At 41.7% G+C, this 27166-nt stretch overlaps 1 protein-coding gene and 1 long non-coding RNA gene across 4 annotated transcripts in view; one reads left to right on the top strand and one right to left on the bottom strand.

The window, feature by feature from the left end:
* The window catches only part of ube3a (ubiquitin protein ligase E3A), a 59334-nt gene extending 42041 nt beyond the window's left edge, over positions 1 to 17293 (bottom strand). Inside the window, exons 1-2 of one of the 3 annotated variants that reach the window (XM_078545155.1) lie at positions 16839 to 17293; positions 14318 to 14431 (exon numbers count right to left, since the gene is read on the bottom strand). Coding sequence is in view for 1 of the 3 variants with exons in the window: in XM_078545153.1 (XP_078401279.1) it covers positions 16839 to 16891 (53 nt within the window). In the remaining 2 variants the exon portion in view is untranslated. Of the gene's footprint in view, positions 1 to 9171; positions 9286 to 14317; positions 14432 to 16838 lie in introns of those variants that run through there. The other 2 variants (XM_078545153.1, XM_078545154.1) reach the window with 2 other exon arrangements.
* Positions 56 to 27166, top strand: LOC144682634 (uncharacterized). Its single transcript, XR_013577080.1, has 4 exons — positions 56 to 174; positions 7645 to 7696; positions 9160 to 9317; positions 26821 to 27166. It is a non-coding gene; the product is annotated as an uncharacterized LOC144682634 (long non-coding RNA).

Raw genomic sequence — 27166 nt, 5'->3', positions numbered from 1 at the left:
AAAGGAGATGGAACTAGATTTTATTCTGACAGGAACTAAGAATGGTTTTGCTGGCAACAGTACCAAGAATTTTTGACTAATCCCTGGTGGAGGCAAAACCAGTTACAATGGTTTTATCCTTACCACAGCAAGATGAAGATTTTGTTTACGCTGGGAGGTTCAGACCTTGGGTAGGTAAGACTCCAAATTCTATGGCAGTTATTAGCAAAATAGCACAGGCTATTCCAAATGTAACAATGAACTTGTGATAAATGAAAAATTGGTGACATGGTTACTTCCATGTATTTAATCTGAAGATTATGTGCAGCATGAGTACAAGGATGGCTTGGAAGAGGCAATTTACTGAGTAGTAAACTGGGCAGACTTAAGATAAAAATTTAGATCACAATTTGCATTCCCTGTCATGCATCCTATTTTCTACCTTAAGAAAAATGTCTCCAAACTTCAAAAGCATTTTAGGAAGGTTTTTCTGCAGTGACAGCACAATGTTACGCCAGCGTGCTATAACTAAATAGAATGCTGTGCTCCAATTCCTTTCATACCACAAATTTTTGATCACGAGAGAATGCAGTTGCAAAGCATTTTTACAATCGAAGGACCCACAAAAATCAGGGCTTTTATATGCAGCTCAAAGCAATGAGTTTAGGCCGAGCCCTGAAAGTAGACTGTCTGGGCATGATACAAAACATTCTATCCAAAGGAGGATGAAACTCAAAGGAGCTTTCTTTCTTTTAATATTGAAATTGGGATAGAGATGATAGCTTTGTTTCATATGCCCAAGTATATATGTAGTGACTTGACTTATCCTCAAGATTTAAACCATCAGTACAAATTCCTCTGCTTTCTGCGAAAGTCATTTTTGCTTCACTTCATAAACCTTCCTTCCGAGTCGTCTTCATTGAATGTAAAGGGAGGGTGGGGTCAAAAAAAAAAATCCAATCCATTCCCTCTACACTGCCTGTATAATTTGCCCATCGCTAGATTTAATCCATCCAAATCTTCTGTAGCTGGCAAACCAGCAAATAATTCTACAGAATTAAGTTTTCTCCAGAAGGCAACCATAAAGCAACCCTCTGAACTTGTACACTTCACAGATGTCTCATTACTGGTCCTGGTACCACAAGAACTGTCATCAAAATGGCAATTAAGTTAAATCCTTGAGTTACTATGTACTGTAACAATGTTAAAATGTGGATGCCTAGTGTCACACAGCACATTGTGTACTGAGTGAATGAAATTTCCAATTATTCTATTTTCATATAGAAGTTTGTAACTACACTGTTTTAACAAAGGTTACATGGTTTATTACAGCATATTAATGAAATAGGTGTTTAAAGTGCTATTTATAGAACATTTGCAAAACACAAATACATATTTGCCTCCTTTACCTTGTCTGACCTTGCAATATTTCACTCTATCCTAGCTCTCCAATTTGTCCCAGGCCCAGCTGTCCTGTTCTGTCCTAACTTTCTAGTTTGTCACAACTGTATATCAAGTTGTCCCAGATCTCAGCCTTTGCTGAGTGTTATGACAGCCTCTGATCTCCTTCTCCCTTCAATCAATGGTAACAGCATAAAGTGCACATCGTGGTAGTGCCACAGGTTTGTTTAGATAATAGTAAGAAACAAAAGTTGAAATGAAAGACAGAAAAATTGAACAAAAATGATATATATTTCTAAGCAGTTTACGAGAGTATAGTAAGAAACAAAATAGCGAAGAGGTGAAACTAAAGCTGGAACAGCAAGATGTGACTGAATAGTTAAACCACCGTTCACAACAGAACTTGCATTTATACAGTGCCTTTCACATAAGAAAATGTTCCAGGGTGCTTCCTAGGCATTAGAAAAATAGAATAGAAAAATAGAAAATGACCATAGCCTGGTCAGTAGTGGGATTGAAGGGGGTCTTAAGAGAGAAGTGAAGGGACTGAGGAAATCTAGGAGTAAATTTTATAATAGAGTTGAGGCAACTCACTGCCCAACCATCAATGATGGGACAAAGGGAGGGGGCAGGCACAATGGTCAGAGGAAGATAAAGTTGTTTGGGGGGGGGGGGGGGGGGGGAGGGCGAGGGGGGAGGGGGGGTTAGGGATGGGTAAGAAGGTTCAAAGCTAAAAAAAGGGTGTGGCCGTGATTGAGGAATTGGGGAAACACGTTACCTGAGAATGAACCATTTTGGATAAAACAGAACTCAAAAAATCATTTTTTTTGTATAAGCTGACATCATTTTGCATTCTCAGAACTTTATAACTTATGGAAAATCTTGAAACGTTCCAGGTTAAATCTTTCATTTAAGAATAGATGTTATTTATTTTGTCTGTCTGTACTTGGGATATTCCCACAAGCAACTGCAAGCTTCAAGACTTAAACTAGCTGAAACTAAAGATTTTGTTCTCTACCCTTCACTTCCGGCTACACTACATATTTACATGTAGATGAAGCTAGAACGAAAAAGGTCAAATCATTTTCCTTTGCTCTTCATCTATGGATCATAAACTTACTTTAACTGTATTAATTAAAAGTTGGGTTGCAATAATCGCCAACGATCAAGAAAAACAATTTAGGGGCAATTAGGAATAAGCAACAAATGCTGGCTTTGCCAGGGACGTCCACATGCCATAAACAAATTGAAACAAAACACGTGTTGGGCTGGCATAACTATTCTAGAATGCTAGCTTGGTAGTTGCAGAACTAGCAGGAATTTCACAATATTATAGCTCCTTTTGCTACTTCATCATGTTTCAAAGTGCTTCAGAGCTAGTCAAGTACTTTTTGAAGTTCAGTCACTGTTTGTATTGTTGGGAAATGCAGCAGCCATTGTGTACAGCAAGGTCTCACCAAAAACAATGACCATAAACTGTTTTTACTGGTATTGGTTGAGGGATAAATGTTAGCCTGGACTCCTACAGAACACACTGCTCTATTTCAAATAGTGGCATAGAATCTTCTATGTTTGCCATCTAATGTCTCATCTGAGTGATGGCACTTCCAACAGGGTAGCACTGTGCTGATGCGTCAGCTAAGGCTGCGTGCTCAAGTTTCTGGAATGGAGCTAGACTGCACAACGTTTTGACTCAGATGCAAGTGCTATTCACTGAGCAAAGCTGACACCTAAACAAAAGTAAACTACTGATAGTATCTCACTAATTTCTGCCACACAGATAAACTTAATTGCCCAGAGGATGCCTGAACTTCATTACAATTTTGTAATATTCTAACTGACTATCTGTACAAATGCAATTTTTCAAAGGTCATATTAATGTGATATCTCACTTAAATATAAATATCTAAGTTCAGCAGAAATTTGCCCAGAGTGCTTGCAGGAAATGATCGACTTCAAACACCCCATCCTACTCAGCCACCTGTAATTTCTGCATCAGCTTCAGTGACTATAAGCAGAGGATTCGTTTAGTCCATTCATCACCGGTATTAAGGGCTACTTAATAAATAAATTAATCCCATAAAGAATTTTTAACCATAGCAATTATTTGAAATTTCCATTCACCATAGAATGCAGAATACAAGATGACCTTTGAAATCCCCAAGAACTCTAAAAAAACGGGGACGCATTTATACAGTATAAAACGTGAACTGCCAGTGTGGGTGCGAGCGATCACCATTTTGAAAATAAAGTAACACCGATAATTCATATTGTGGCATTGTTCATTGGATGAATTAATTAATTCTACGAAGATACCTTTAACAACAAAACATTTCAAAACCACATTCATTCTGTTTGGCATCCGATGCCAAGCGTTATTGTATTCATTGAGTCATTTTGGCTATGGCATCATCATAATGATCTCACTATGGATCAGATGTGGCCCTTTCACTTTCAGAATTATCCCTCCAGAACAAATCATCTTCCTCTCCACACACTGACTTGGATATTCTGCATTTTTTAAATGATCTGATGACACTTGATGCACTAACAGCACTCCATGATTTGGTAACGAAACCACACAAAACATCAAGCAGGGCAGCACACATTTTCACGCAGGGTTTTTTCCTCCGTCAACTTACTCCGTTCAGCGTCAACATAATCCTTAAATGGTTTGTTGAAGCATGCATCCAAAGGTTGAACTGCGGATGTTGGACTTCCCCCCACAACCGACCATTTTAACTGCAATGTGGGTGTTATTTCTTTGCAAGCACTTCTTAATCTCATTTGTTATAATGGGATTTGAACATGTCCCACACTAATAAGTTGCATTCCTTATATAGGCCACCAGGATGCCTATACCACACATTATCAAGCCGTAATATAGGAACACAATAGTAAGCCATTTGGCCCAGAGGCTGCTTCGCCAGTCAAATTAGATCCAGGCTGATCATCTACCTCAACATCACTTTGCCATGCTATCCCCATATCCCTTCATGTCATTAGTATCCAGGAATCTATCGATTTCTGTCTTGAACATGCTCAATGATTGAGCTTCCATAGCCATCTGGGGTAGAGAATTCCATAACAACTCTCCATCCTCAACCATCCAACCGTTGTCATGACAATGCACAAAAACTCCTGTAGGGAACTTGATGCTCGGCATGGTTTTATCTTTGAAAATTGCCATAGGCTTTAATTTTGTTCCGTTGGTTATGAAAGCTAGTATCACCACGAATCTCTTCTTCTCATGTCCTATCGTTTGTTAGGACAGCTTTCAGAACTTTCCACTCCAGTTTGGCTGCTGGACATATTGAACCTCAAGGGTGTGCCAGCCATGTTGCTGATGTGAGTTAATGGGCATGTGTGTTTTTGCAGCTTTTAATAAATTGCTGAAAACTGGTAATTTTGGCATCAAGGTATTTTGGTAATCTGAGCAAGCTTGATCATCTACACAAAACTGAACTGTTCCGCTCCATAAAGTGGCTACACCAACTTGCAATTGGCTTGAAACCTTTGATGGACTTGGTTTAATTTGCACCACTTAATTGCGTATATACACATTGCATTCCTGGTAATGATGTAACCATTCCAACAATTTGAGGGCTCATTCTGATAAATGCTTCTCAAGATTCAGCCAGTGGCTGGCCACTGTTCTAAAGGCACATTTGGTTTGGGAATCTTCTTCTAGACGAATTCCTCCTTTTTCCATTCTCGCACCAGTTTTTCACTAACATCATATTTCCTTGCTGCAGCAATTATTTGACAAGTTAGAAAATATTATGACTTTCAATTTGAAAGCAGATTCATATTTCATTTGTTGTGCTGCAAGACCCAGTTCATCGCTCCCCATGCCTTGCGCAGTCGGCTTTGTGTGGGCTCATCTTAAACTCCTGTGCACCTTCTTTGCAAGACAACCTGTATCGCCTGCTTGATACCATGTGTCAATTTACAGTGTAAGGTAAATAAAATATGCATTCCTGGGGTGAAAAATTGAGGCCAACTACTAATGCAAGCATAGAATTTTGTAGCTGAAAGGTGGATGGGGGGGTGGGGGGTGGAAGCGCAGTCGACTTACATATCGAGTATACGCAAAAGCATGATTTTTGGCACTGAAAAAATTGGGGCATTTTATACACTGAGTTGACTTATACATTGTGATGTACAGTGTTCTCGGTGTACAATTTGTATGCAAAACGTGACAATCATATGAAAGGTGAAAGATGCAAGTGACTACTTGTTAAAATAATGGACAATTTACAGGCTCAAAAAAATTTTGGGTACTCTGAGGGTAGCAAGCAAAATTCATCTACTCTGCACCAAATATGCTTCTGCCCTAAACCTACTAGAGCATTCAACTGTAGTGGTGAGGATTTTAGGCACCCATTTTCATTTTGGTCCATGCCTGCTTACAACTGAATTGAAACTGCCCATACAGGACCTTTTTAACTTGAGAAGGCCAGTCCCCAAGAGGTGCAAGGCTTCCACTGCAGAAATGAAATAATACAACCAGCATATCTCGGTGAACTAACAATTCCAGATTTCTATCAGCTGTTTATTCTTGATTTTATACTTGAACTCAGTGAATTAAAACCAGTTTGTACAATGCATCCAATTAGTTTTCAAATATGGACAAAATTCTAATGATTCATGACATCCATTGTAGATTAATGGATTGAAGGTAGTCTGTACCTCAACGCATTGCATTTTGAAGTTTTCCATTAAGGAACATAATTAAGAGCAAAATAGGAATTTAATCATTAAAAACTGAATCATAGTTAACATGAATAGATTGCAAACCAATACTTCCTTGTGATAAGCTTGCAATACAATAGCTCGGATTTTGCAGTCAGCGGTGAAGCGACAGACCTCAAATAAAACTGCCCACAAAGATTTAACAATACCTGTTGCGTGAATTTCATGCTGATTCAAGGGGATCTCCAGGTTTGCAGCACTGATGTTATTAAGCAGGCTAAGCACACTGAAGTCTTTTCACAGACAGCAAACCAGAGGTCAAATGCATTAATCACCCTTCCCCTTTAGGAATTTGACAAACCGAGATAAAGATTGCAACACACAATTTAAACTTTAAAATAGTTTTTATATTAAACTATAGAATCATAACTGAAAAAAATTGATGCCACACAAATATAAAATTAGTTTAACAGGGCCAGAGGCTCTTCAGCAGTAATTATGACTTAGGACACAATTAAAAATCCAGTTATACCTCATTAACAAGGCATAACTTCTTCAGGGCTCTGTTAACAATATTACATTCCTTTTTGCAAAGTTCTTGTCAATTCAGTGATTTCTAAAGATTGGTCATCTGCGAGAACTTTAACAGCACACCTAGAGGAGCAAGGCATCACCAATAGCTATTTCTGGATTCATGTTTACCTGCCTGTGTGGATGACAGGGGTTACTGTCAGTTCCACAGTTGTAGTGATACTCTTTCGAGTTATCAACAGTCACAGATTGCAACTCTTTTGAGTACAATCACAGTTCTTGGTTTCCGGGAGTGGGACATGAACCCACAACCCTCTGATTCAAAGGCGAGGGTGCTATGAACTGAGCCACAGCTGACACCTCACAGTTGTAGTGATGGTGAACATTTGACAGTTCTGCCACGATTACAACCACAAAATCCAGACCAATACTAACCATTTACCAATTTCCAAAGCTACAAGAACTCTCAAACCTTTGCAAAATGAGCTTAGAAGAATGGGAATTTATGGGGGATGCTGCTGATTACCACGTACCGCCCTCTCTCAGCTGATGAGTCAGTGCTCCTCCATGTTGAACATCACTTGGAGGAAGGCACTGAGGGTGGCAAGGGCACAGAATGTTCTCTGGGTGAGGGACATCCCGTGAATGAATATATTTTAAAAAATATTTCTTGAACTGAACTGTCAGTTTCCCATCTGGCATATCTGATTGTAAATGGAGTACAAGACATTCAATGATGCCACTCCTGTTGTGCCAAAGTCTCCCATCTAAACAAAAAGGTGGATTTAGCAATTTGCAGCTGCAGTTTCTACATATTTACAACCATGTTAGTCAATGGACTTTTTGCCAACATGAGGGAATGTTCATTCAGGCCAACAAAGCTAAAATTGCACCGATGACATAGCAACCAAGCTTAGGTTTCTCATGGCCAGACCCAAATGGCACACCCAACAGCAGTTAACCTTTAGTATCTGCAAACTTTTGCCTTCAGAGATAGGAAATGAATTATGAATTTGTATCACAATTTGTCCCCTGCAGCATGAGGAGCAGGAGAGCTGGTAAGAGCGGAAGAATTGTGGAAAAAAATCAGGTGAGAACCATGAGAAATACAGGTGGCTTTTGCAGTAAATCTCAGTTACTAGGAAAGTCTTGGACTCAGAGGTTCCTGTACTTAAAAAGGGAAAAAAAAAACTGAATCACCCTGAAGTTGCGAAAGACCTCTATGAAACTAAAAGCTTGTGCGTCAATAAAATTCAACAAGCAATTTGTGCACAGCAGTCTGACAAATAGCATTGAGATAAATGACCAGTGAATCCATTGCTCCTGTATATTAAAGAATAAATATTGGGGGGAAACTGTTTTTCTTTGAACAGTATTGCCAAGGGATTGTTTTCAGCCACCTGAGCAGACAAAACCTTGATTTAATCTCTCGTTCCAAAATCATCCCCATTAAGTGTCAGCCCATTCTATGTTCTGGAATCGGGCTTGAAATCACAACTAACTTACTCAGAAGGTGAGTATGCTACCAGTGAGTCAAGCTCTATTAAACAAGAGACTTACTGTAAAAGCCGGTTGGAAATGGTATTTCTCTTATTCCTGTCTCTCATGTCTCTTCTGTAGCCTTCAGTTCACCCACTGTCTATCCCAAAATTGCCAACTTTTTTGTTCTATTGCTCTTGCTCCCATAAATTGAGAAACCCAAACTCTTTTTACTGCTTCTAATGGGAGTGACTGGTAGTGCTGGCTGACTACGTCTTGGTTGCCTGCAACAGGTTTTCCGATCTGCTGTTGGCTGCTACAGTCTTTACTTCATCTTCTGCTCTGTCTGTTCTCTTCCTCATTGGGTACTTTAAATTTAAGTGCTGTTTTCCAAACTTGAATTCATTGGGTACTTTAAATTTAAGTGCTGTTTTCCAAACTTAATATTTTTTGATAAAGCTAAAAATGCTGTTCACACTCTAACGTATAAATATGCGATTACTTTGTAATGCACTGCATAATCTACATTCGTTACCTGCAGAATTTGATTCAAGTCTAGCAGATAATTGGGTTTTGAAGCATCACAAAATACTAGGAATCCAGTTTATTTTATAACACTCTGGGCAGGCATGGGGCGGGGGCAGCAATGCAGAAATATACAAGGGTATAAGAGAGATTTTACCAGTAGCAGTCAAACCATCAACAATTCCATTAAAGATACAGATTAAATTCCTTTTGGTTTTCCCTATCTTTATTGCCTTTTAGCTAATAAACACCGAGCTATTTGGGAATACATATGGAGCCAACAATTGTAAACTCAAGATAAAAGCAAAATACTGCGGGTGCTGGAAATCCGAAACAAAAACAGAAAATGCTGGAAAAACTCAGCAGGTCTAGCAGCATCTGTGGAGACAGAAACAGCTCTGAAGCAGGGCCATACGGACTCAAAACGTTAACTCTGTTTCTCTCTCCACAATTGTAAGCTCAAGTTTCCTTAAACTAAGGCAAGATGCACGAAGTACCCAAGATTAATGACTCGCTATTTGTTAACTTGTGCTCCGTTTCAAATTGTAGATCTGCCCTTACTTGAAGCAAGGTGCACTGGGGCTTCTTGTACTGAGGTTCTCTGCCTAATAACTGTGGATCAGCTATCAGTGTGCCAGCAGCAATACGGGAGTTGCTCAAAAGCAGCAACTGCAACTGAAACAAAAGAGAAAATGTGGGAAGACTCAGTACGTCAGGCATGCATCTGTGGAGAAAACACACCAGTTAATGTTGCAACTTTTACAAACCCATAATATTTACACCTAGCACTGGGAAAGATTGCTTTATAGCCAAAGCATATTTAAATTCAACAAGCAGAAGTATGCTGTTTCAGGGCACGGCTGTTTCATTGAGTTACCTCTTAACGTAAAGTTATTGCTGTTGCCCCCTTCAGATTGCCTCAATATCCCTGATAAGGGATTGGGGAGCGGAGGCTAGGCAACCCTCTGGCTCACTGTCTGGTTAGTAGTGGCTTGCTTAGCGATTATTCCCAATTGTGCATGTTCCACTTTTGCATCCACTAAGTTTCTCTTACCCACAACATCCATCCTCATCAAGATAAACCAAATTATGTTGCAGCACGCGAAGGGCCCATATTCTCTAGTTCGGTTGTAAGGCATTGAAAGCTGCAGAGCTACAATTCAAAAGACTTGGATTTAAAACACAAGCAAAATTCAGCTGGTGTATGAATGCTAACAGAACTCTAATTTTGAAAGATACTAACAGGTCTCCTATGGTGAGGCTCCCGTGTAGCATGGAACATTGATATTTAAGCTGCTAACCTAGCCTGTGTGTTTAAAGCCATTGCTACAACTTGGATTTAGCCATTTTTTAAGGAACGGAAACCCAGTGATGTCAGGCGGCAGTTGTAGCTGCCTGTAAATTTCAGAATCAAGATGGTGCGTTAGTTCAATTTAAAAACGGAATATTGTCTGTCTATCTCCTTGTAACGCAGTATCTGACTGACTCAGCAATGTCATGAGAAATTTACTGAAGTATAATCTAGTAACTCTAACACACATAAGCACAAACAACTACAAAAATCCTGGGTAACTGGCATTAAAATGACATTTGATCTGAAAGAGCAATGCATTTATAGTTTCACCCCATTTGCCCAGCTACAAGTGACAATTTTATTGAGGTGCTGCTGTGTCTCATAATTCAATTCATTTCCCACCCTCTGCTCCAATAACTAACAAGCCAGGAATTTCTTCAAAACTTGTGTCAGATTACCAGCATGATACAGATGTTCAGCAAAAGACTGAGGAAATTCTCCTTTGCATAACGTTTGCTGTCATTTTACACTACAGTTTTTGAATGTTTGTGCCAATTAAGGTGAACCTCTGCCAATCCCCTCTCTCCATCATTAGCTCTGTCCCCAAAAGTCCAGACAACTCAACTTTCCTGTATTTACACCAATTCTGTAAATGGTTATAAATTTATACCCAAAATTTTAGGCACACTAGAAACCAAACTTCTGGTGATTGCTTTTTTCTTCACCAAGACCAGCTCAGCACATTGTGTATCAGAATACATTTTATGGCATCAGGATGCATGACTTTAAAAACCGAATAGCATTTTTTAAAAAATTGTGCCTAATGTGCACAAATAGTTTGATGCTCAAACCATAATTTTCTATAAAGAATTATGATGCGGGTTCTGCGCTCTCTTCCGATTTATGCTGAGTTTCATTTGTTTAATGATTCTAAAGATCAGATAATTTCATCCACATTGCCATTGGCAAAACTGGCATAAAAAAGGCGTAGATTACAGCACAATTTCCACGTGAGTGGGACTGAGAAAATCCTGGGCAACAATGCATGGATATTTCTCCCCCGCTGATAAAACATTTGTTAGTGACCATTAATCAGCATGAGAAAAACTCTCCAAACTAGACTTATTCCTCAGTAACCACAAGAGTTTGAGAAAATAAACTGGCAACATTCTAAGACAGATAGCCTCTGATCAACCTTTTTTCTAGCTGCTTTCTCTTGCATGTGCTTCAGTTCATTAGTTGCTTTGTACAATAATACCCCCGTTGTCAAATAATGCTTTACGCCATATAATACAAAGCAGCCCACTTGGTCAACACCCCATCCACCACCTTAAACATTCACTCCTTCCCCTATCTGTGCACATCTACAAGATGCACTGCAGCAACTCGTCAAAGTTCCTTCAATAGCACGTTCCAAGCCTGTGACCTCTACCACTGAAGGAAAAGGGCAGCAGGTGCATGGGACGACCACCACCATCTGCAAGTTTCCCTCCAAGCCACATGCCATCCTGATTTGGAACTATAATCACCATTCCCTTCATTGTAGCTGGGTCAAAAAAAGTTGTAACTCCTTTCCTAACAGCACTGTGGGTGCACCCATACCACAAGGACTTCAGCAGTTCAAGAAAGCGGCTCACCATCACTTTCTCAAGAGGAATTAGGGATTAAATGATAGCTATGCTACTGCTCAAATCTCAAACGAATAAAAAAAATGCAAAATTGAGTTATAATAGTACTTTCAGGGTTGATTTACGGAAGCAGAAATGAGTTACACTAGTTCAACACAAGCAGCCCATTAGAAATAATTCCTTCGACAAATATTGTACTAGAAAATCTGGGAGAGAATTGAATAGTATGTGGAGAAAAATTTGATATGTGGCATAAAAGCAATATTGTTGGAAATTATATTTCCCAGTCAATGAAACCAACTGGATAGACTACACTGGGATTTTCTGATTATGTACATTTTCACGTTCCTACCAAAGATCAGCATTTTGATAGCCCGCTCAGGCTAAATTCAAAGGCTGCTCAGAAACAATACTTCATAGAATTGTTATGGTGCACAGGAGGCCTTACTCGGGACATTTCAATACTGCAGTCATGGTCTGTGAAAATGATACAACACAAATCTGGTTATCGCACATCTCTCTGTTAGAAGCTCATGGTATCGACTCGGCAATAAGCCGAAGAGTCTAAATAGAGGATATCAGCAATCAAACCAAGATCCCCATTGAAAAAACCCACAAAAGGTACTTTATGTGGAGTGACTGGTTACAGGCTGCAATTTCCACTTTGCTTTTCTCTTTGTCACTTTTCTCAGCTTTGTTCCTGACAGCATCAACTTCTTGGTACAGTCCTAAGGACACCTTTGAACAGCTCAACCAAGTGGCTATTGAAATTGAACCTATCCAATCTTAACCTGACAATCGTGTTCAGTAGGGTTTTACAGATAATGGTCAGGCTGAGCTGATTTTCATTTTCCTAACCCATTGATTCTGAGGTGAACTGTAGGATCCCAGCCAATTCCCCGGCACAGACTCACCTAACTCAACACAGATTTGGGCTCGGATGCAGAGCCTTTTTGGTCTATATAGCTCAGCTATATGGGGTAAATTTATAAAGTCACCAGGGAACTTCCTTCCAATCTAGAAATCTGGAGAAAAATCATTGAGAGTAGTTAACAAACGTGCAAGTTCCAAAAGACATTCAGTACTCAAAAAAGTTCATCTGCACTGATTCATTTCAGGTACATCATTCCAGAATCCTTTAAAGTAACGTTCCTAGTGTAAGGAGATACAGAAGAAGTTTAAAGTCTAGGGGGTATAGTTTCCACTTTGGATGCAATCTGGAAAATACACTTGAAATTGCACAGGTCACATTCACAGTTCAAATTTCTGCTAAAATGCGTCCTCATAATCACAAGCACAAAATCTACCAAAACGCAGACAATCGGGCAGAGTATTAGAACGGATTTTGTTCCTTTCCCCCATACTGAAAAGTATTCCTTGATATGTTTAAAAGCGGTAACCTGATGCAGTTTTATTAATATTGCTGAAAATGGATTTATCACTAAAAGACATTTTAAGTGAGTTCAGACTTTCACTTGCAAGTAATCGGACTTTTAAAAAAAAAATCACTGAAAGTGACTTTAAATGATTCATAGTTTTATAAACTAATTGGTGTCCACTAGTCAGTTCCTTAGTAAATTAAATATTCTTTTAAAACCTGCCGACTGGTGCCTGCATACCTAAATAACTGAATGCAATTTGAAGAGCCTCCCAGAATCAGTGCAAGGAGCAAAATCTGTCAATTTTGACCTGGGGAGGTGATCGGATTTACGTGCAGAGCCTGATTTAGGAATACTGAATCTTCAACGAGCAGAAAAGATGGCAGAAAGCACGAGCACCAGTGTGTTTTGGATGTAGCATACGTTTTAAATTCCACAAACTTTTGTGCTAGTTCATCCAGATTCCAGCACAAACTAGTAGAATTTCTACCCTTGGAAATTCAGACTCCAGCTTAGAAGCCGTATGCTACAAAACTAAGGGTGTAACGCGGATTGTTTCAGTTGCACAAGCAGCATTCGTGATTAAGAATGTGCCCAGTGCTGTTGGCATTTTTAATGTTCCTAGAATGGGATTTTAGTGAGATTGAAGTCAGCTGCACATTACAGTTCATTCTAAATTAACAATGATCGAATATTAAATTACTTTAACTTTGAGGTTCTCTAATTCTGAGCTTTTATTTACCAAAAGTTGTTACCTCTATTTTGATTAAGCCTTCTTCACAGATGCTATTTATCTATGCATAACAATCAACTCAAATTTAACAAAATGAATCAAACCTGTCTGACCAAAATGGTAAGCCCTGGCAGAATGCGGTTCTATAAATAATTTTAAAAGCTGCAGTTACATTTGAAACTTTACCACAGAACATTCAATACGTTCTTCAGCGCAAAAAAAAGTCAAACAAAAAGTTACCGTATTAAAGTAGTTAAAAAAATTAGGAGCTATGAGTAGAATGCTATTTTTAGTGTATGACCAGCACATTACCTGAATATTTATTTCAATATTACTTGAAATGTTAAGTCACAAGACAATGTAATTCCCACTGAGGTTTTATTCCCCTATTCTCTACCCCCATTTTCTTCTCTTCAGCAACTCTTCAGTACCTTATCTAAATTGCTTAGGTGTGAGCCACAGAAATGACTTCGAGTGTACAAGGGTCATTATTAGAATCCAATTTTGTATCTATGTGCACATTTTCTGGAGGGGTCAATGGATAGGAATCAGGAACAGGAAGTTTCCACTTCATGACCAGCAGTGGTCCCCTACCACTGACTAGCAGAGACGGCTTACAACTTAGGACATTCCTGGTCTGTTGGGTGCTAAGCCAAGGAGGAGATAAACTTACATAACTTCACCATCTGGACAGCCGATCTGAGGTATTCTGGTCTTGTCTGTGCAAATGTATGTGATCAGAACTCACTAGTCCAACTAAATGTGGCAACTCTACTGTGTTTACGACCTAAATACAGAATAATTCATAGCAAAGTTATTTTCAATGCAAGCAGAATAATCATTATAGCCAATTCTGCGATAAATTTACTCCCTTGCAATAAATTAGGTAGAAAATACCCATTGATCCATCACTGCTTCCAGAAAAAGAAATTATTCCATTTCTAGGGAAAGACCCCTTTTTATGATTATATTTTTCTACATGGTGCACCAAGTCCAAATTTGAAATGACAAAACTCCAGAAGCAATTTGTGGAAATAATTACTTCATTGTTGGTATACGACACCTGCAAAACAGAGGATTTCTCACCACTGAGCAAGTGATGGTAGTTTCAGTGATGCAGGTCAATACTCACATTTGATCATTAAAATCAACCAACATACCACTGCTCTCATCAATCAACCTTTATTAAAATTATTGATTTACTACATCCTGAAGCTATCTGGGGCAATCCGATATTTAGGATGACATTTAGACACCTGCAGCCTTTTACAGCAACACAATCACACTCCTTCACAAGATTGGGAACTACATTTGATGCTCCTGGAGAGTGTGTACTGTACAGGACCTAAAGTGCCAGGTTTAAACAGGTGGAAATGACTGGATAACATGAATGACATATCATTTGTATTTTACACTACTGCAATCACTGTCTAATCAAATCATGATTTCAAAAAAAGAAACTAATTTACAAAATACAAGCCTCCCAATACATATTACAAGTGGTGGTTCTATGTAACATACTCAAAACTGGGGAACTTTTCATCAACGTTTTCAGCTGAAATCGTTGAATAGTGCAGCACAGGAGGCCATTCAGCCCATCGTGTCTGCGCCAGCTCTTTCAAAGAGAAATCCAGTTAATCCTATCACACACCCCCTCCCACTCTCTCCTTATAATTTTTTACTCCAAGTATTTATCCAATTCTCTTTGAGCACTAATTTTAATCTCTATCCAGTACACTATCAGGGAGTGATTCCCAAATTCTAACCAGTCTTGTGGAAAGTTTTTCCTCATGTTACCTCTGGTTCTTTTGCCAAGTTAAATCTTACCCAATTATTGATCATTCAGCCACTGGAAAGTTTTTATTTATTCCATTTAAACCCTCCATAAATGTTAATCACCATCCAATCCCTTCAGGCTTTTTAGCTCCAAGGAGAACAACCAGTTTTGCTGTAATCCTTCATCCCTGGAGCCATTTGAGTAAGTCTCTCTGTACTCTCTACAAAGCCTCACACCCTTCTTAAAGTGTGATGCCCAGGATTGGGAACAATAGTCACAGTGGGGTCAAACTTTTTTAATATAGGTTTAGCAAAACTTCTTGACTTTTGAACTCTTTGCCTTCATTTACAAAGCCCATCAAAAGCTAAGGTTTCAGTACAGTATGATACACTTTACACCCCACAGCTTTGTCAATTACACACAACTTGGTCATTCATGTTATGCAACCAGCACTGCTTCTTTGAACCTGGCCCTATGTGATATCCAGACAGCAACATCCAAAAGACTTAAACCTCACATGTACTGCAAAATATCCCATACACAAATAATACCTTGAACTAACAGTGACATATTCTATTGGCGCATGGCCCCTAGTTTCACTTCCAAGTTTAAAAATGTCAAAACTTCCAGTAAATTTGCACCAATTCACCTGTAATAATATACTATTTCTATTCACACAATTTGGCTTTAATAGAAAAATTACAATTTGCATCGAATTATAAATATTTTCTCATTTTAAATTGAAACTAAGCACATATACAAAAGCCCAGCATGGAGCATATAATAGAAGAGCAAAGTACTGCAGATGCTGGAAACCTAAAATATAAACTGAAAACGTTGGAAATACTCAGATCAGGCAGCATCCGTGGAGAGAGAAACAGAGCCAACGTTTCAGATCCACTATCTGCACTAGCTCTGATGAAGGGTCACTGGCCTGTTTCTCTCTGCACAGATGCTGCCACACATGCTAAGCATTTCCAACATTTCTTTTTCTATTGGAGCAAAATAACCCCATTTGCCAGCCCTCCAAAAAGCAATCAGACTTCTTGGGAGTCTCCTGTGACCCTTCAGCAAGAAACCCAGCAGGAGCTGAGCAAGTTCTGGTCCAGGAAAGCATCATATTTTTAAAAAAAAAAAGTTTAGGTATACAGAAAACATAAATCAAACAACTTACTGACCATAAAAAAAAGTTAATGTCAAAGCAACAAATTACTATTTTAAAAAAACATCAATTAATTTTAAAAATGACCATTTAAATAGTGCCAAGCAGCGGGGCTAAACTACCAGAGCCCTTTTTGCCTGTGTGCTTAAGAAGCAGAGCTAGACTAGGCCCCAAGTCCTGGTCACAAGGGAAGGGGGGGTGGGGGGAAGGAGACCAGGGGCCGAGCTTAAGGAGTTGGGTTTAACTAGCACCGACCTTGCGTTCGCCTCTGGTGGCGCACACTCCGAGCTGGCCTCGGCGGAATTCATACGAAAGTGGAGGTGGTCGCCTTTCAGCCTGGGTTTCCCTCCTCTCCAGGCCCGGTGTGTGGATGGGTGTTTTTTTTTGGGGGGGGGGAGGGAGGGTGTTGTCTGTCTGTCTGTGTGTGTGTGTCCCCGCACCGAGCAGCCTCTGTCCCTGTGTGTATATGTCCGGCTCACTCACTCCCCCCCCCCCGGGGAGCTTTTGGAGATTTTAATGTCGCTCCAGAGGAGTTCGGGGGGGCAACGGCTCTGAAAGGCGGCGAGACGCGCTTCCTCGGTGGCCCTTGTCTAATACTCCAGCTGGCCCGGGCCTCGCTCTTGTCGCTGCTGCAGCCGCCGCTGCTCCTGGCCTCCCCGCTCCGCCATCTTGATGTGAGGGCGACTCTCCGCTGGCGCTTCCCAGCCTGCACCGCGCCGCGCATGGCAAGTGTCAGCCTCTCCAACCCCCATCCCCCCCCACCCCACCCCACGGCTCTTAAAGGGACAGCGCCCACCCCAGGCTCAGCTCCCAAAGCAAGAGCTCAGCCTGGCCAAAGTCCTTGTGCAACTTTCCAACTTTGCATGTGCACACCCTGAAAGCAAACAGCACACGAATTCAGCAAGTGCCTTCATTCGATTTTCAAGTTTCTGTTTTGAATGTTTCATGCCTTAACATTAAAACATGAACTTTCAAAAGAAAAACAAACCCACTTGAAAATCGAATGAAGAAAAGAGAAACCTTTTGAATTGTGACTGAAATCAGTCACGGGACAAATGTTTTCAACAATTTGGGAAATCACACAAAATTGATAGAGCGCAGAAGGAGGCTATTTGTCCCATCTTGTCTGCACCGGCTCCCCGAATGAGCAATTCCTCTCAGGTTGCACCATGTTATGCAAAGAGATGGCAGTTATGACGAAGGCAAGAACTTTGAACACTTAAAAATTCAAGAAATGTGCTTTCATATGCTGTTTACAGTTTTCTTCATTCCGCATGGATCACCACCTTGATATGGTGGAGATGCTTTTGCGCTCTGACGATCCGTTGAGTAATGCTGTTGGGAGCTCCTTGCTCCTGGTAGGCCACCCATGGCATCAAGTTTAGGGGCAGGTGTAAGAATGTGCACAACAGTAGACAGGAAAGGCTGAAGACTGTGCATCTCACCGGCTGTGAAGAAGTAAGAGGGCTGCAGCGGCAAGGTGGTCCTGGTCATTGTGGTTCAACATGACACCGAAATCTGACCACCGAGCAATCAAGATCATGTGGACAATGACAGTCCCCCAATGTCCCCACGTTAAACAATGTCATGTGCAGGCTTCTACCAGGGTCCTTTTGCCAAGTCTTGTGTCGATGGAGAATTGGTGATGAGGACAGGGCTGTGAACCTGGGAGTCCCTAGTCAAGCGACAGATGCAAGAAGATCATTGGATATTTGTGTTAGGACAGAAGTGTGTTTTGGCAGCAGCATCTGTGACTGAGCAGTCCTCTTCAGGATACCCTCTGCTCAACCCAAATGGGAACGGGGCTAGAAAAGGAGCTTTAAAAAGCTGTCCCACTTTCTTCTGGCTGGGGAACCACACCCTGATGGATCACCATCTTTGTGGTCAAAGAAAGAAACCTTTAAATTTTGCCTTTTGGAACATTAGAACACTCAAGGGTGACGTCCAAAAAGAAAAACTGCAGTCATGCCACGTGAGCTGTCAAAACTCCAAATTTTGACATTGTTGGCCTCAGAGAAGTCCATCCAAGACAAAGCAACCCAATTGATCGGCAATCCTTCCACCACTTTAAACATTCACTCCGTCCAGAACTGCTGCTCTGTGACTGCAGTGTGTACCATCTACAAGGTGCATGTCAGCAATGCACCAAGCTTCCTTCCATAGCATCTTCCAAACCCACAACCTGTATCACCAAAAAGAACATGGGCAGCAGATGCATGGGAACACCACCATCTGCATGTTCTCCTCCAAGTCACACACCATTCTGACTTGGAACTATATTGCCATTCCTTCATTGTCGCCATGTCAAAATCCTGGAGCTGTCTTCCTAACAGCACTGTGGGTGTACTTGCAGCACATGGACTTCAGCAGTTCAAGAAAGCAGCTCACCACCATCTTCTCAAATAGGGATGGGCAATAAATGCTGGCTTGACCAGAAACATTTTTTTTATTCATTCATGGGATGTGGGCTTCGCTGGCTGGGCCATCATTTATTGCACATCCCAAGTTACCCTTGAGTTGCCTTCTTAAACTGCTGCAGTCCATGTAGTGTAGGTACACCCACAGTGCTGTTAGGAAGGGAGTTCCAGGAGAGAATTTTCTCCCCGTCAGGGGGGTTGGGTATGAGCGGGCGTGGGCGGACACGCAGCCAATTGACTACGCGCTGCCATTTTACGTGGGCGGGCCTTAATGACGCGCACTTGGAAGCGCTGAGTGCTCCCTGTGCGGGCGGGGGGAGTAGGCTGAGTCGGGGCCTGCGCATGTGCGAGAAAGAGCGCAGAAATCTCCCTAAGGCACAGAGCTGCCTCAGGGAGATCAGTTTGAGTTTCAAAAATTTTAATAAAAGAAAAATTTAGGACATGTCCCCTCATGTGAAAGTGTCAAATGAGCTGGGACATGTCTATGAATTTTAATGAAAATCTTTATTTCATTTATAGATCACTCATGAAACCTCATCCCGCCCTGGATGAGGTTTCATGAAAAATGTGAAGGCCGCCTGGGCTCTTCGCCTGTTCGTCAACCTTAAGGTTGGACGGGCAACAATGTTAAGTGGTTTAATTAGTTTTTAAATGGTCTTAACAGTTGACAGTTCGGTGGGCACACAGTCGACTCAGGTGCATGCGCGCTGAACTGAAAATCGGAATGATGCACGGTGACGTCGGGACACACGCCCGACATCACCACGTGTCATTTTACGTGCCAGTGAGCAGTCCCCGCCCCCGCTCGCCGAGCCAAAGATTCTGGCCCCAGGATTTCGACCCAGCGACAGTGAAGGAACGGCCAGATATTTCCAAGTCGGGATGGTGAGTGACTTGGAGGGGAACTTCCAGGTGGTGGTGTTCCCATCATCTATCTGCTGCCCTTGTCCTTCTAGATGGTAGTGGTCATGGGTTTGGAAGGTACTGTCGAAGGAGCCTTGGTGAATTCCTGCAGTGCACCTTGTAGGTGGTACACACTGCTGCTACTGTGCATCAGTGGTGGAGGGAGTGAATGTTTATGGATGTGGTGCCAATTAAGTGGGCTGCTTTGCCCTGGATGGTGTCAAGCTTCTTGAGCGTTGTGGGAGCTGCACTCATCCAGGCAAGTGGGGAGTATTCCATCACACTCCTGACTGTGCCTTGTAGATGGTGGACAGGCTTTGGGGAGTCAGGAGGTGAGTTACTTGTCGCAGGATTCCTAGCCTCTACCTGCTATTGTAGCCACAGCATTCCACGGTATTTACATGGCTAGTCCAGTTCAGTTTCTGGTCAATGGTAACCCCCAGGATCCACATCTCATGAAAGAATTAAAGCAAAAATTCAAGAGTGGATTTTTAACCCACTGTCGTCTGATACAGGGTCAAGACAGCTACCAGTGAGTCAAGGCTAACACCAAGGTAAACCTGTTGCACTGTAACTGCACCTGTCCTCCAGTTATGATGCACTGAAGGTGAGGGGAGAATGAATCACAATGTAATAAGTTTACGTAGGAAGTGTCCATTTTAAATGTGAACATAATAAGTCAAAATGGAAATATTGAAATAATGACAGACTAAATGACTTTAAAATGGGGGCTGAATTACATCTGTGAGCTCTGACTCAATCATTCCCTTACCTCGAGCTCTGCTTCTCCTGATGACATTACTTGGTTCTGGAATTTGGTTGGAATTGCCATTGTTAAGATCATGGCAAGTCACAGAATTACAGAACTGTTACAGTGCAAAAGGAGGCCATTCTGCCCACCGTGTCTGTACCAGCTCTCTAACTGAGCATTATGGACTGGTGCCATTCCCCTGCCTTTTCCCTATACCCTTCCATATTGTTTCTATTCAAATAATCATCTAATGCCTTGATTGAACCTGTCTCCACCACACTTCCAGGCAGCGCATTCCATACACAAACCACTTATTGTGTGAAAAAGTTTTATCTCACATCACATTTGCTTCTTTTGCAAATCACTTTAAATCTGTGCCCATTAGTTCTTGATCCTTTTATGAGTGGGAACAGTTTCTCTCTATCTATTCTATCCAGCCCCCCTCATGATTTTGAACACCTCTATCAAATCGTCTCTTAGCCTTCACCTCTCCAAGGAGAAGAGTCCCAACCTCTCCAACCTATCTTCATAACTGAAGTTTCTCATCCCTGGAACCATTCTTATAAACCTCTTCTGCACTTTCTCCAATACTTCACATCCTTCCTATTGTATGACACCCAGAACTATACACAATATTCCAGCTGAGGTCTAACTAGTGTCTTATATAAGCTCAGCATAACCTCCTTGTTCTTGTACTCTATGCCGCTATTAATAAAGCCAAGGATACTGTATGCTTTATTAACTGCTCTCTCTACCTGTCCTGCCACCTTCAATGATCTATAAGAACATAAGAAATAGGAGAGGAGTAGACCATTCGGCCCCTTGAGCCTGCTCCGCCATTCAATAAGATCATGGCTGATCTTCGTGTGTTTCGATTTCCACATTCCCATCTAACCCCGATAGCCTTTGGTTTCCTTGCCTAACAAGAATCTATCTACCTCTGCCTTAAAAATATTCAATGAACCCCACGTCCACCACCTTCTGAGGCAGAGAATTCCAAAGTCGCACAACCATCTGAGAGGAAAAATTTCTCCTCATCTCTGTCCTAAAAGGGCGAACCCTAATTATAAAACAGTGCCTCCTAGTTCTGGACTCACCCACAAGAGGAAACATCCTTTCGATGACCACCTTGTCAAGGCCAGCCAGGATCTTGTATATACTACAATCAAATCACCCCTCACTCTTCTAAACTCCAGTGGAAACAAGCCCAGTCTGTCCAACCTTTCCTCATAAGACAACCCACTCATTCCAGGTATCAATCTAGTAAACCTGCTTTGAACTGCCTCCAATGCATTTACATCCTTCCTTAAATAAGGAGACCAAAACTGCTCACAGTATTTGAGGTGCAGTCTCACCAATGCCCTGTATAACTGAAGCATAATATCCTTACTTTTATATTCAATCCCTCTTGTAATAAAGGATAGCATTCCGCTATTTAAGAAGGGTTGTAGAGAGAAGCCAGGGAACTACAGGCCAGTGAGTCTCATGTCAGTAGTAGGGAAACTATTGGAGAAAATTCTAAAGGAGAGAATCTATCTCCACTTGGAGAGGCAAGGTTTGATCAGGGATAGTCAGCATGGCTTTGTCAGAGGGAGGTCATGCCTAACAAATTTGATTGAATTTTTTGAGGAGGTGACCAGGTGTGTAGATGAGGGTAGTGTAGTTGATGTAGCTTATATGGATTTCAGCAAAGCCTTTGACAAGGTCCCACTTATAAAGAAGGCAAATGCACATGGGATACAGGGTCATTTGATAAGATGGATTCAAAATTGGCTTAGTTGTGGGAGACAAAGGGTGATGACAGAAGGATCCTTTAGTGACTGGAAGCCAGTGTCCGGTGATGTACCACAGAGATCTGTGCTGGGTCCCCTATTATTTGTCATTTATATAAATGACATAGATGACTATGTGGGGGGTAGGATTAGAAAGTTTGCGGATGACACGAAGATTGGTCAGGTGGTTAATAGTGAGGTTGAGTGTCTTGGGCTACAGGAAGATATAGACGGGATGGTCAAATGGGCAGATAAGTGGCAGATGGAATTTAACCCTGAAAAGTGTGAGGTAATTCACTTTGGAAGGAGTAATTTGACAAGGAAGTATTCAATGAACGGCATGACACTAGGAAGTTCTGAGGAACAAAGGGACCATGGTGTGTCCGTCCATAGATCTCTGAAGGCGGAGGGGCATGTTAGTGGGGTGGTGAAAAAGGCATATGGGACACTTGCCTTTATCAATTGAGGCATAGATTACAAAAGTAGGGAGGTCATGTTAGAGTTGTATAGAACCTTGGTGAGGCCACAGCTGGAGTACTGTGTGCAGTTCTAGTCACCACATTATAGAAAGGATGTGATTGCACTGGAGGCGGTGCAGAGGAGATTCACCAGGATGTTGCCTGGGATGAAACATTTTAAAGTTATGAAGAGAGGTTGGATAGACTTGGGTTGTTTTCGTTGGAGCAGAGAAGACTGAGGGGTGACCTGATCGAGGTGTACAAGATTATGAGGGGCATGGACAGGGTGGATAGGGAGCAGCTGTTCCCCTTAGTTGAAGGGTCAGTCACGAGAAGACATAAGTTCAAGGTGAGGGGCAGGAGGTTTAGGGGGGATGTGAGGAAAAACTTTTTTACCCAGAGGATGGTGACGGTCTGGAATGCACTGCCTGGGGTGGTGGAGGCGGGTTGCCCCACATCCTTTAAAAAGTACCTGGATGAGCACTTGGCACGTCATAACATTCAAGGCTATGGGCAAGTGCTGGTAAATGGGATTAGGTAGGCAGGTCAGACGTTTCTCACGTGTCGGTGCAGACTCGATGGGCCGAAGGGCCTCTTCTGCACTTGTGATCCTGTGATTCTGTTCCATTAGCCTTCTTAATTACTTGTTGTAACTGCAGTCTAACTTTTGTGACTCATGTACTAGAACATCTAGATCCCGCTGCACCTCAGAATTATGCAGCTTTCTCCATTTAAGTAATACTCTGCTTTTTTGTTCTTCCTGCCTAAGTGAACAACTTCACATTTTCCCACATTAAACTCCATTTGCCAGATCTTTGCCCACTCATTCAACCGACTTCTCACACACCAGTTTTTGAGCCATGCATTCATCTCTCTAATCTTATTTGCTCTATGCCAATTTGCACGTGGCTCAGATAATAATCCAGAGATTATTACCTTTGAGATTCTGCTTTTTAATTTGGTACCTAGCTCCTCATACCGACTTTGCAGAACTTCTTTCCTAGTTCTACCTATGTCATTGGTACCTACATGGACCACGACAACTGGGTCCTCCCCCTCTCAATGCAAGTTCCTCTCCAGCCCTGAGCACATGTCCTGAACCCTGCCACCGGGCAGGCAACAAAACCATCTGGACTCTCGCTCTTTGCTGCAGAGAACAGTGTCAATCCCCCTCACTATACTATCCCCTGCTACCACTACATTCCTTTTTGCTCACCCCGCTTGAACGGCTTCCTGTACCACAGTGCCATGGTCAGCCAGCTCATCCACCTTGCAGACTTCGCTTTCATCCACACAGGCTGTGAGCACCCCAAACCTGTTTGACAACTACAAAGCCTGAGGCTCCTCCCCTACTGCCTGCTTGGTCCCATTACCTGCCTCACTGACAGCCACATCCTCCTGTCCCTCACTGCTGACCAAAACAGATGTCCCTCTTCTAAGCGGTGTGACTGTCTTCTGGAACAAAGTATTCAGGTATTTCTCCCCTCCCTTAGGTTGCGCAGTATCTGCATTTCGGCTTCCAGGTCAATAACCCCGATCCGGAATTCCTCAAGCTGCTTAGACTTCTTGCAGACATGTTTGTCATGGATCACCTTAGCGTCCAAAAGTTCCCACATCTCACAGCTGCAACATAACACCTGTCTCTCCATTCTAACTCAGCTCCCGATTGTCCCCCGCGGGTCCGCTCTGCTTTTATACACCAAGGCCCCTATGCTCCTGCACCCCCGTAAGAATTGTACCCCTTATTCTATATTGTGTTTCCATGTTCTTCCTACCAAAATGCATCACCTCATACTTCTCCGCATTAAACTTCGTCTGCCACCTATTTGTCCACTCCACCAATTTGTCCATGTCCTTTTGAAGTTCTACACTGTCCTCCTCATAGTTTACAATGCTTCCAAGTTTTGTATCATCCACAAACTTTGAAATTGTTCCCCCCACACCAAGATCTAGATTATTAATATATATCAGGAAAAGCAAGGGTCTTAATACCGACCCCTGGAGAACTCCACTACAAACCTTCCTCCAGCCCGAAAAATATCCATTGACCATTACTCGCTGTTTCCTATTATTCAGCCAATTTTGTATCCACGTTGCTACCGTCCCTTTTATTCCATGAGCTATAACTTTTCGTACAAGTCTGTTGTGTGGCACCATCTCGAAAGCCTTTTGCAAGTCCATGTACACTACATCAACAGCATTACCCTCACCTACCCTCTCTGTTACCTCTTCAAAAAACTCCATCAAGTTAGTTAAACACGATTTCCCTTTTTGCAATCCATGCTGGCTACTCCTAATCAACCCACATTTTTCCATGTGACTACTAATTCTATCACGAATAATAGTTTCTACAAGCTTCCCCACCACTGTAGTTAAACTGACTGGTGGTGGCAGAAGCATGGGAGCAGTATTCTGAGATATTTCTTGGAATTGGTCTTGAGTTCCCATGTGCAATGACAGAGGAGATCAAACAATGATACATAAGACCGTAAGAATTTTAAGAAACCGAAGAAGACCACTATAACCATTGTTATCAAAAGGAAAACCTTCCTCCTCTTAATTTAACTGTAATTTAAAAAAATACAGGAATCATTAATTAAATTAATCATTGGTTACAGACCTGCTGTCTTTCGGGATGAGACACCTAAGCCATAGTCCTGTACACTTGCACAGGCGGGCATAACAAAATCTTCAAGGCATTACTCAAAGAAGAGGAGAAGATTCCCTTTCATTCTGACCAGCATTCCTCACCCAACCAAGACAACCAAAACCATCAAAATGAAAAGGAAAACCTGCCAAAGACAAGCCTGGAACAAAAATAGATATGTTACAAAGACACAAAAGATTAGCCAGTATCTGTAAAGAATGAAGACAGTTCATTGGTGTCTCAGGTGTTTGCCCCTCCTCCAATTGATCTGTTGTTTAATTCCTGCCTTTTCTGTTTCTCTCACCACCAAAACAGATTAGCTGGCCATTTATTCTACTGCTTTGTGGCATATTGCTGTGCACAAAATAGCCATCAGTTCCAGCGTAACAATCCCTCCATTTTAAAGTTATTTATTTTGTTGAGATTTTTCCAAGAGATATAATAAAGTTCTGTAAAATTGGATATATTTTCTTTTTATTTGCCCATATTCTCACTCAATGGATTGGATTTTTATGGAGTCTGGGAGACTCTGTGTACCTTTGAAAATGTTTGACGGGATCCAATTCCAGGATTCCTGACCGCATTCCCGACATCCCCAATTTTCATCAGCGTGGGATAAGGGTGTGGGCTGGTGTGAGTTGCAAGTCTGCACCCTGCACTCTCAAGCGGACCAGTCCATTGTGGAGATAGGCATCTCCTAACCTCCTGCAATTTTCATGGAGTCAGGCCAGCTTTTCAGGGACTTGTGGTTCACAACCCCTTAGAGGTACCATGAACTATAGTCTGGGTGAGAGAACCTTTTGAAGGGTAAGTTCAAATGGTCTTACTCATGCCCTCTATGCCAACCTATGCCCCTCCACCCACCCCCAATTGCCCCATACGCTGCATGCCAACATATGCCCCTCCACCCACCCCCAGTGGCCCCTCATACCCTCCATCCAACTTATTCCCCTCCGCCCCCAATGGCTCCACACACCCTCCATGCCAACCTATGGCACCTCCATGCCCATTTACCCAGTATACACTATGTGCAGAACCAATGAACCCTACAGCAACAATGGCATGTGTGAGAATTATTTTTAAAAGTCATTCATTCGTAATTTTCTTTAAAAATCTGCTTTTACTACAGCCCTATTAAAGTGTCAATCAACCAAACCTTTATATTCTCAATAGCAGAAACAACAACCACTTGACACCTCTTTATCTTGTGTAAATAAACATTGTGCAATTGACAAAATAGACCTAAGAGAAAGAACTGTCAATCAAGCAAAGTTTTCCTTTGTGTGCAGCTGTTTCAACAGACTAATGGATGTCTGGGCTCTCAGCCAAGAATGCATAATGATGCTTGGAAATTCTTTGGATGGAGGAGGAGGTAGAGGTGTACCCCAGTACTATTTCAAGATTGCCAGAAACAGCACTAGATGAGATGCCAACTCCTTGAAAGTGAAAGAAGATGGAATCTTCAGGAGAGTCAGAGGCATTTTGAACTAGCTTACTCCAGAAAAGTTTGACAAGCTATGTTCCAACGCGCACACAATCGCACACACACACACAATCACACTCACATTCACACACTTACACACACTCATGCACACACACACTCACACAGACATTCACATACAATCACATACACAC

The sequence above is a fragment of the Cetorhinus maximus genome, chromosome 7 (assembly GCF_964194155.1).
Source record: "Cetorhinus maximus chromosome 7, sCetMax3.hap1.1, whole genome shotgun sequence".
NCBI classification, from domain to species: domain Eukaryota; kingdom Metazoa; phylum Chordata; class Chondrichthyes; order Lamniformes; family Cetorhinidae; genus Cetorhinus; species Cetorhinus maximus.
The sequence above is the reverse complement of the archived record's forward strand: the minus strand, read 5'-3'. Positions and strand labels throughout refer to the sequence as shown.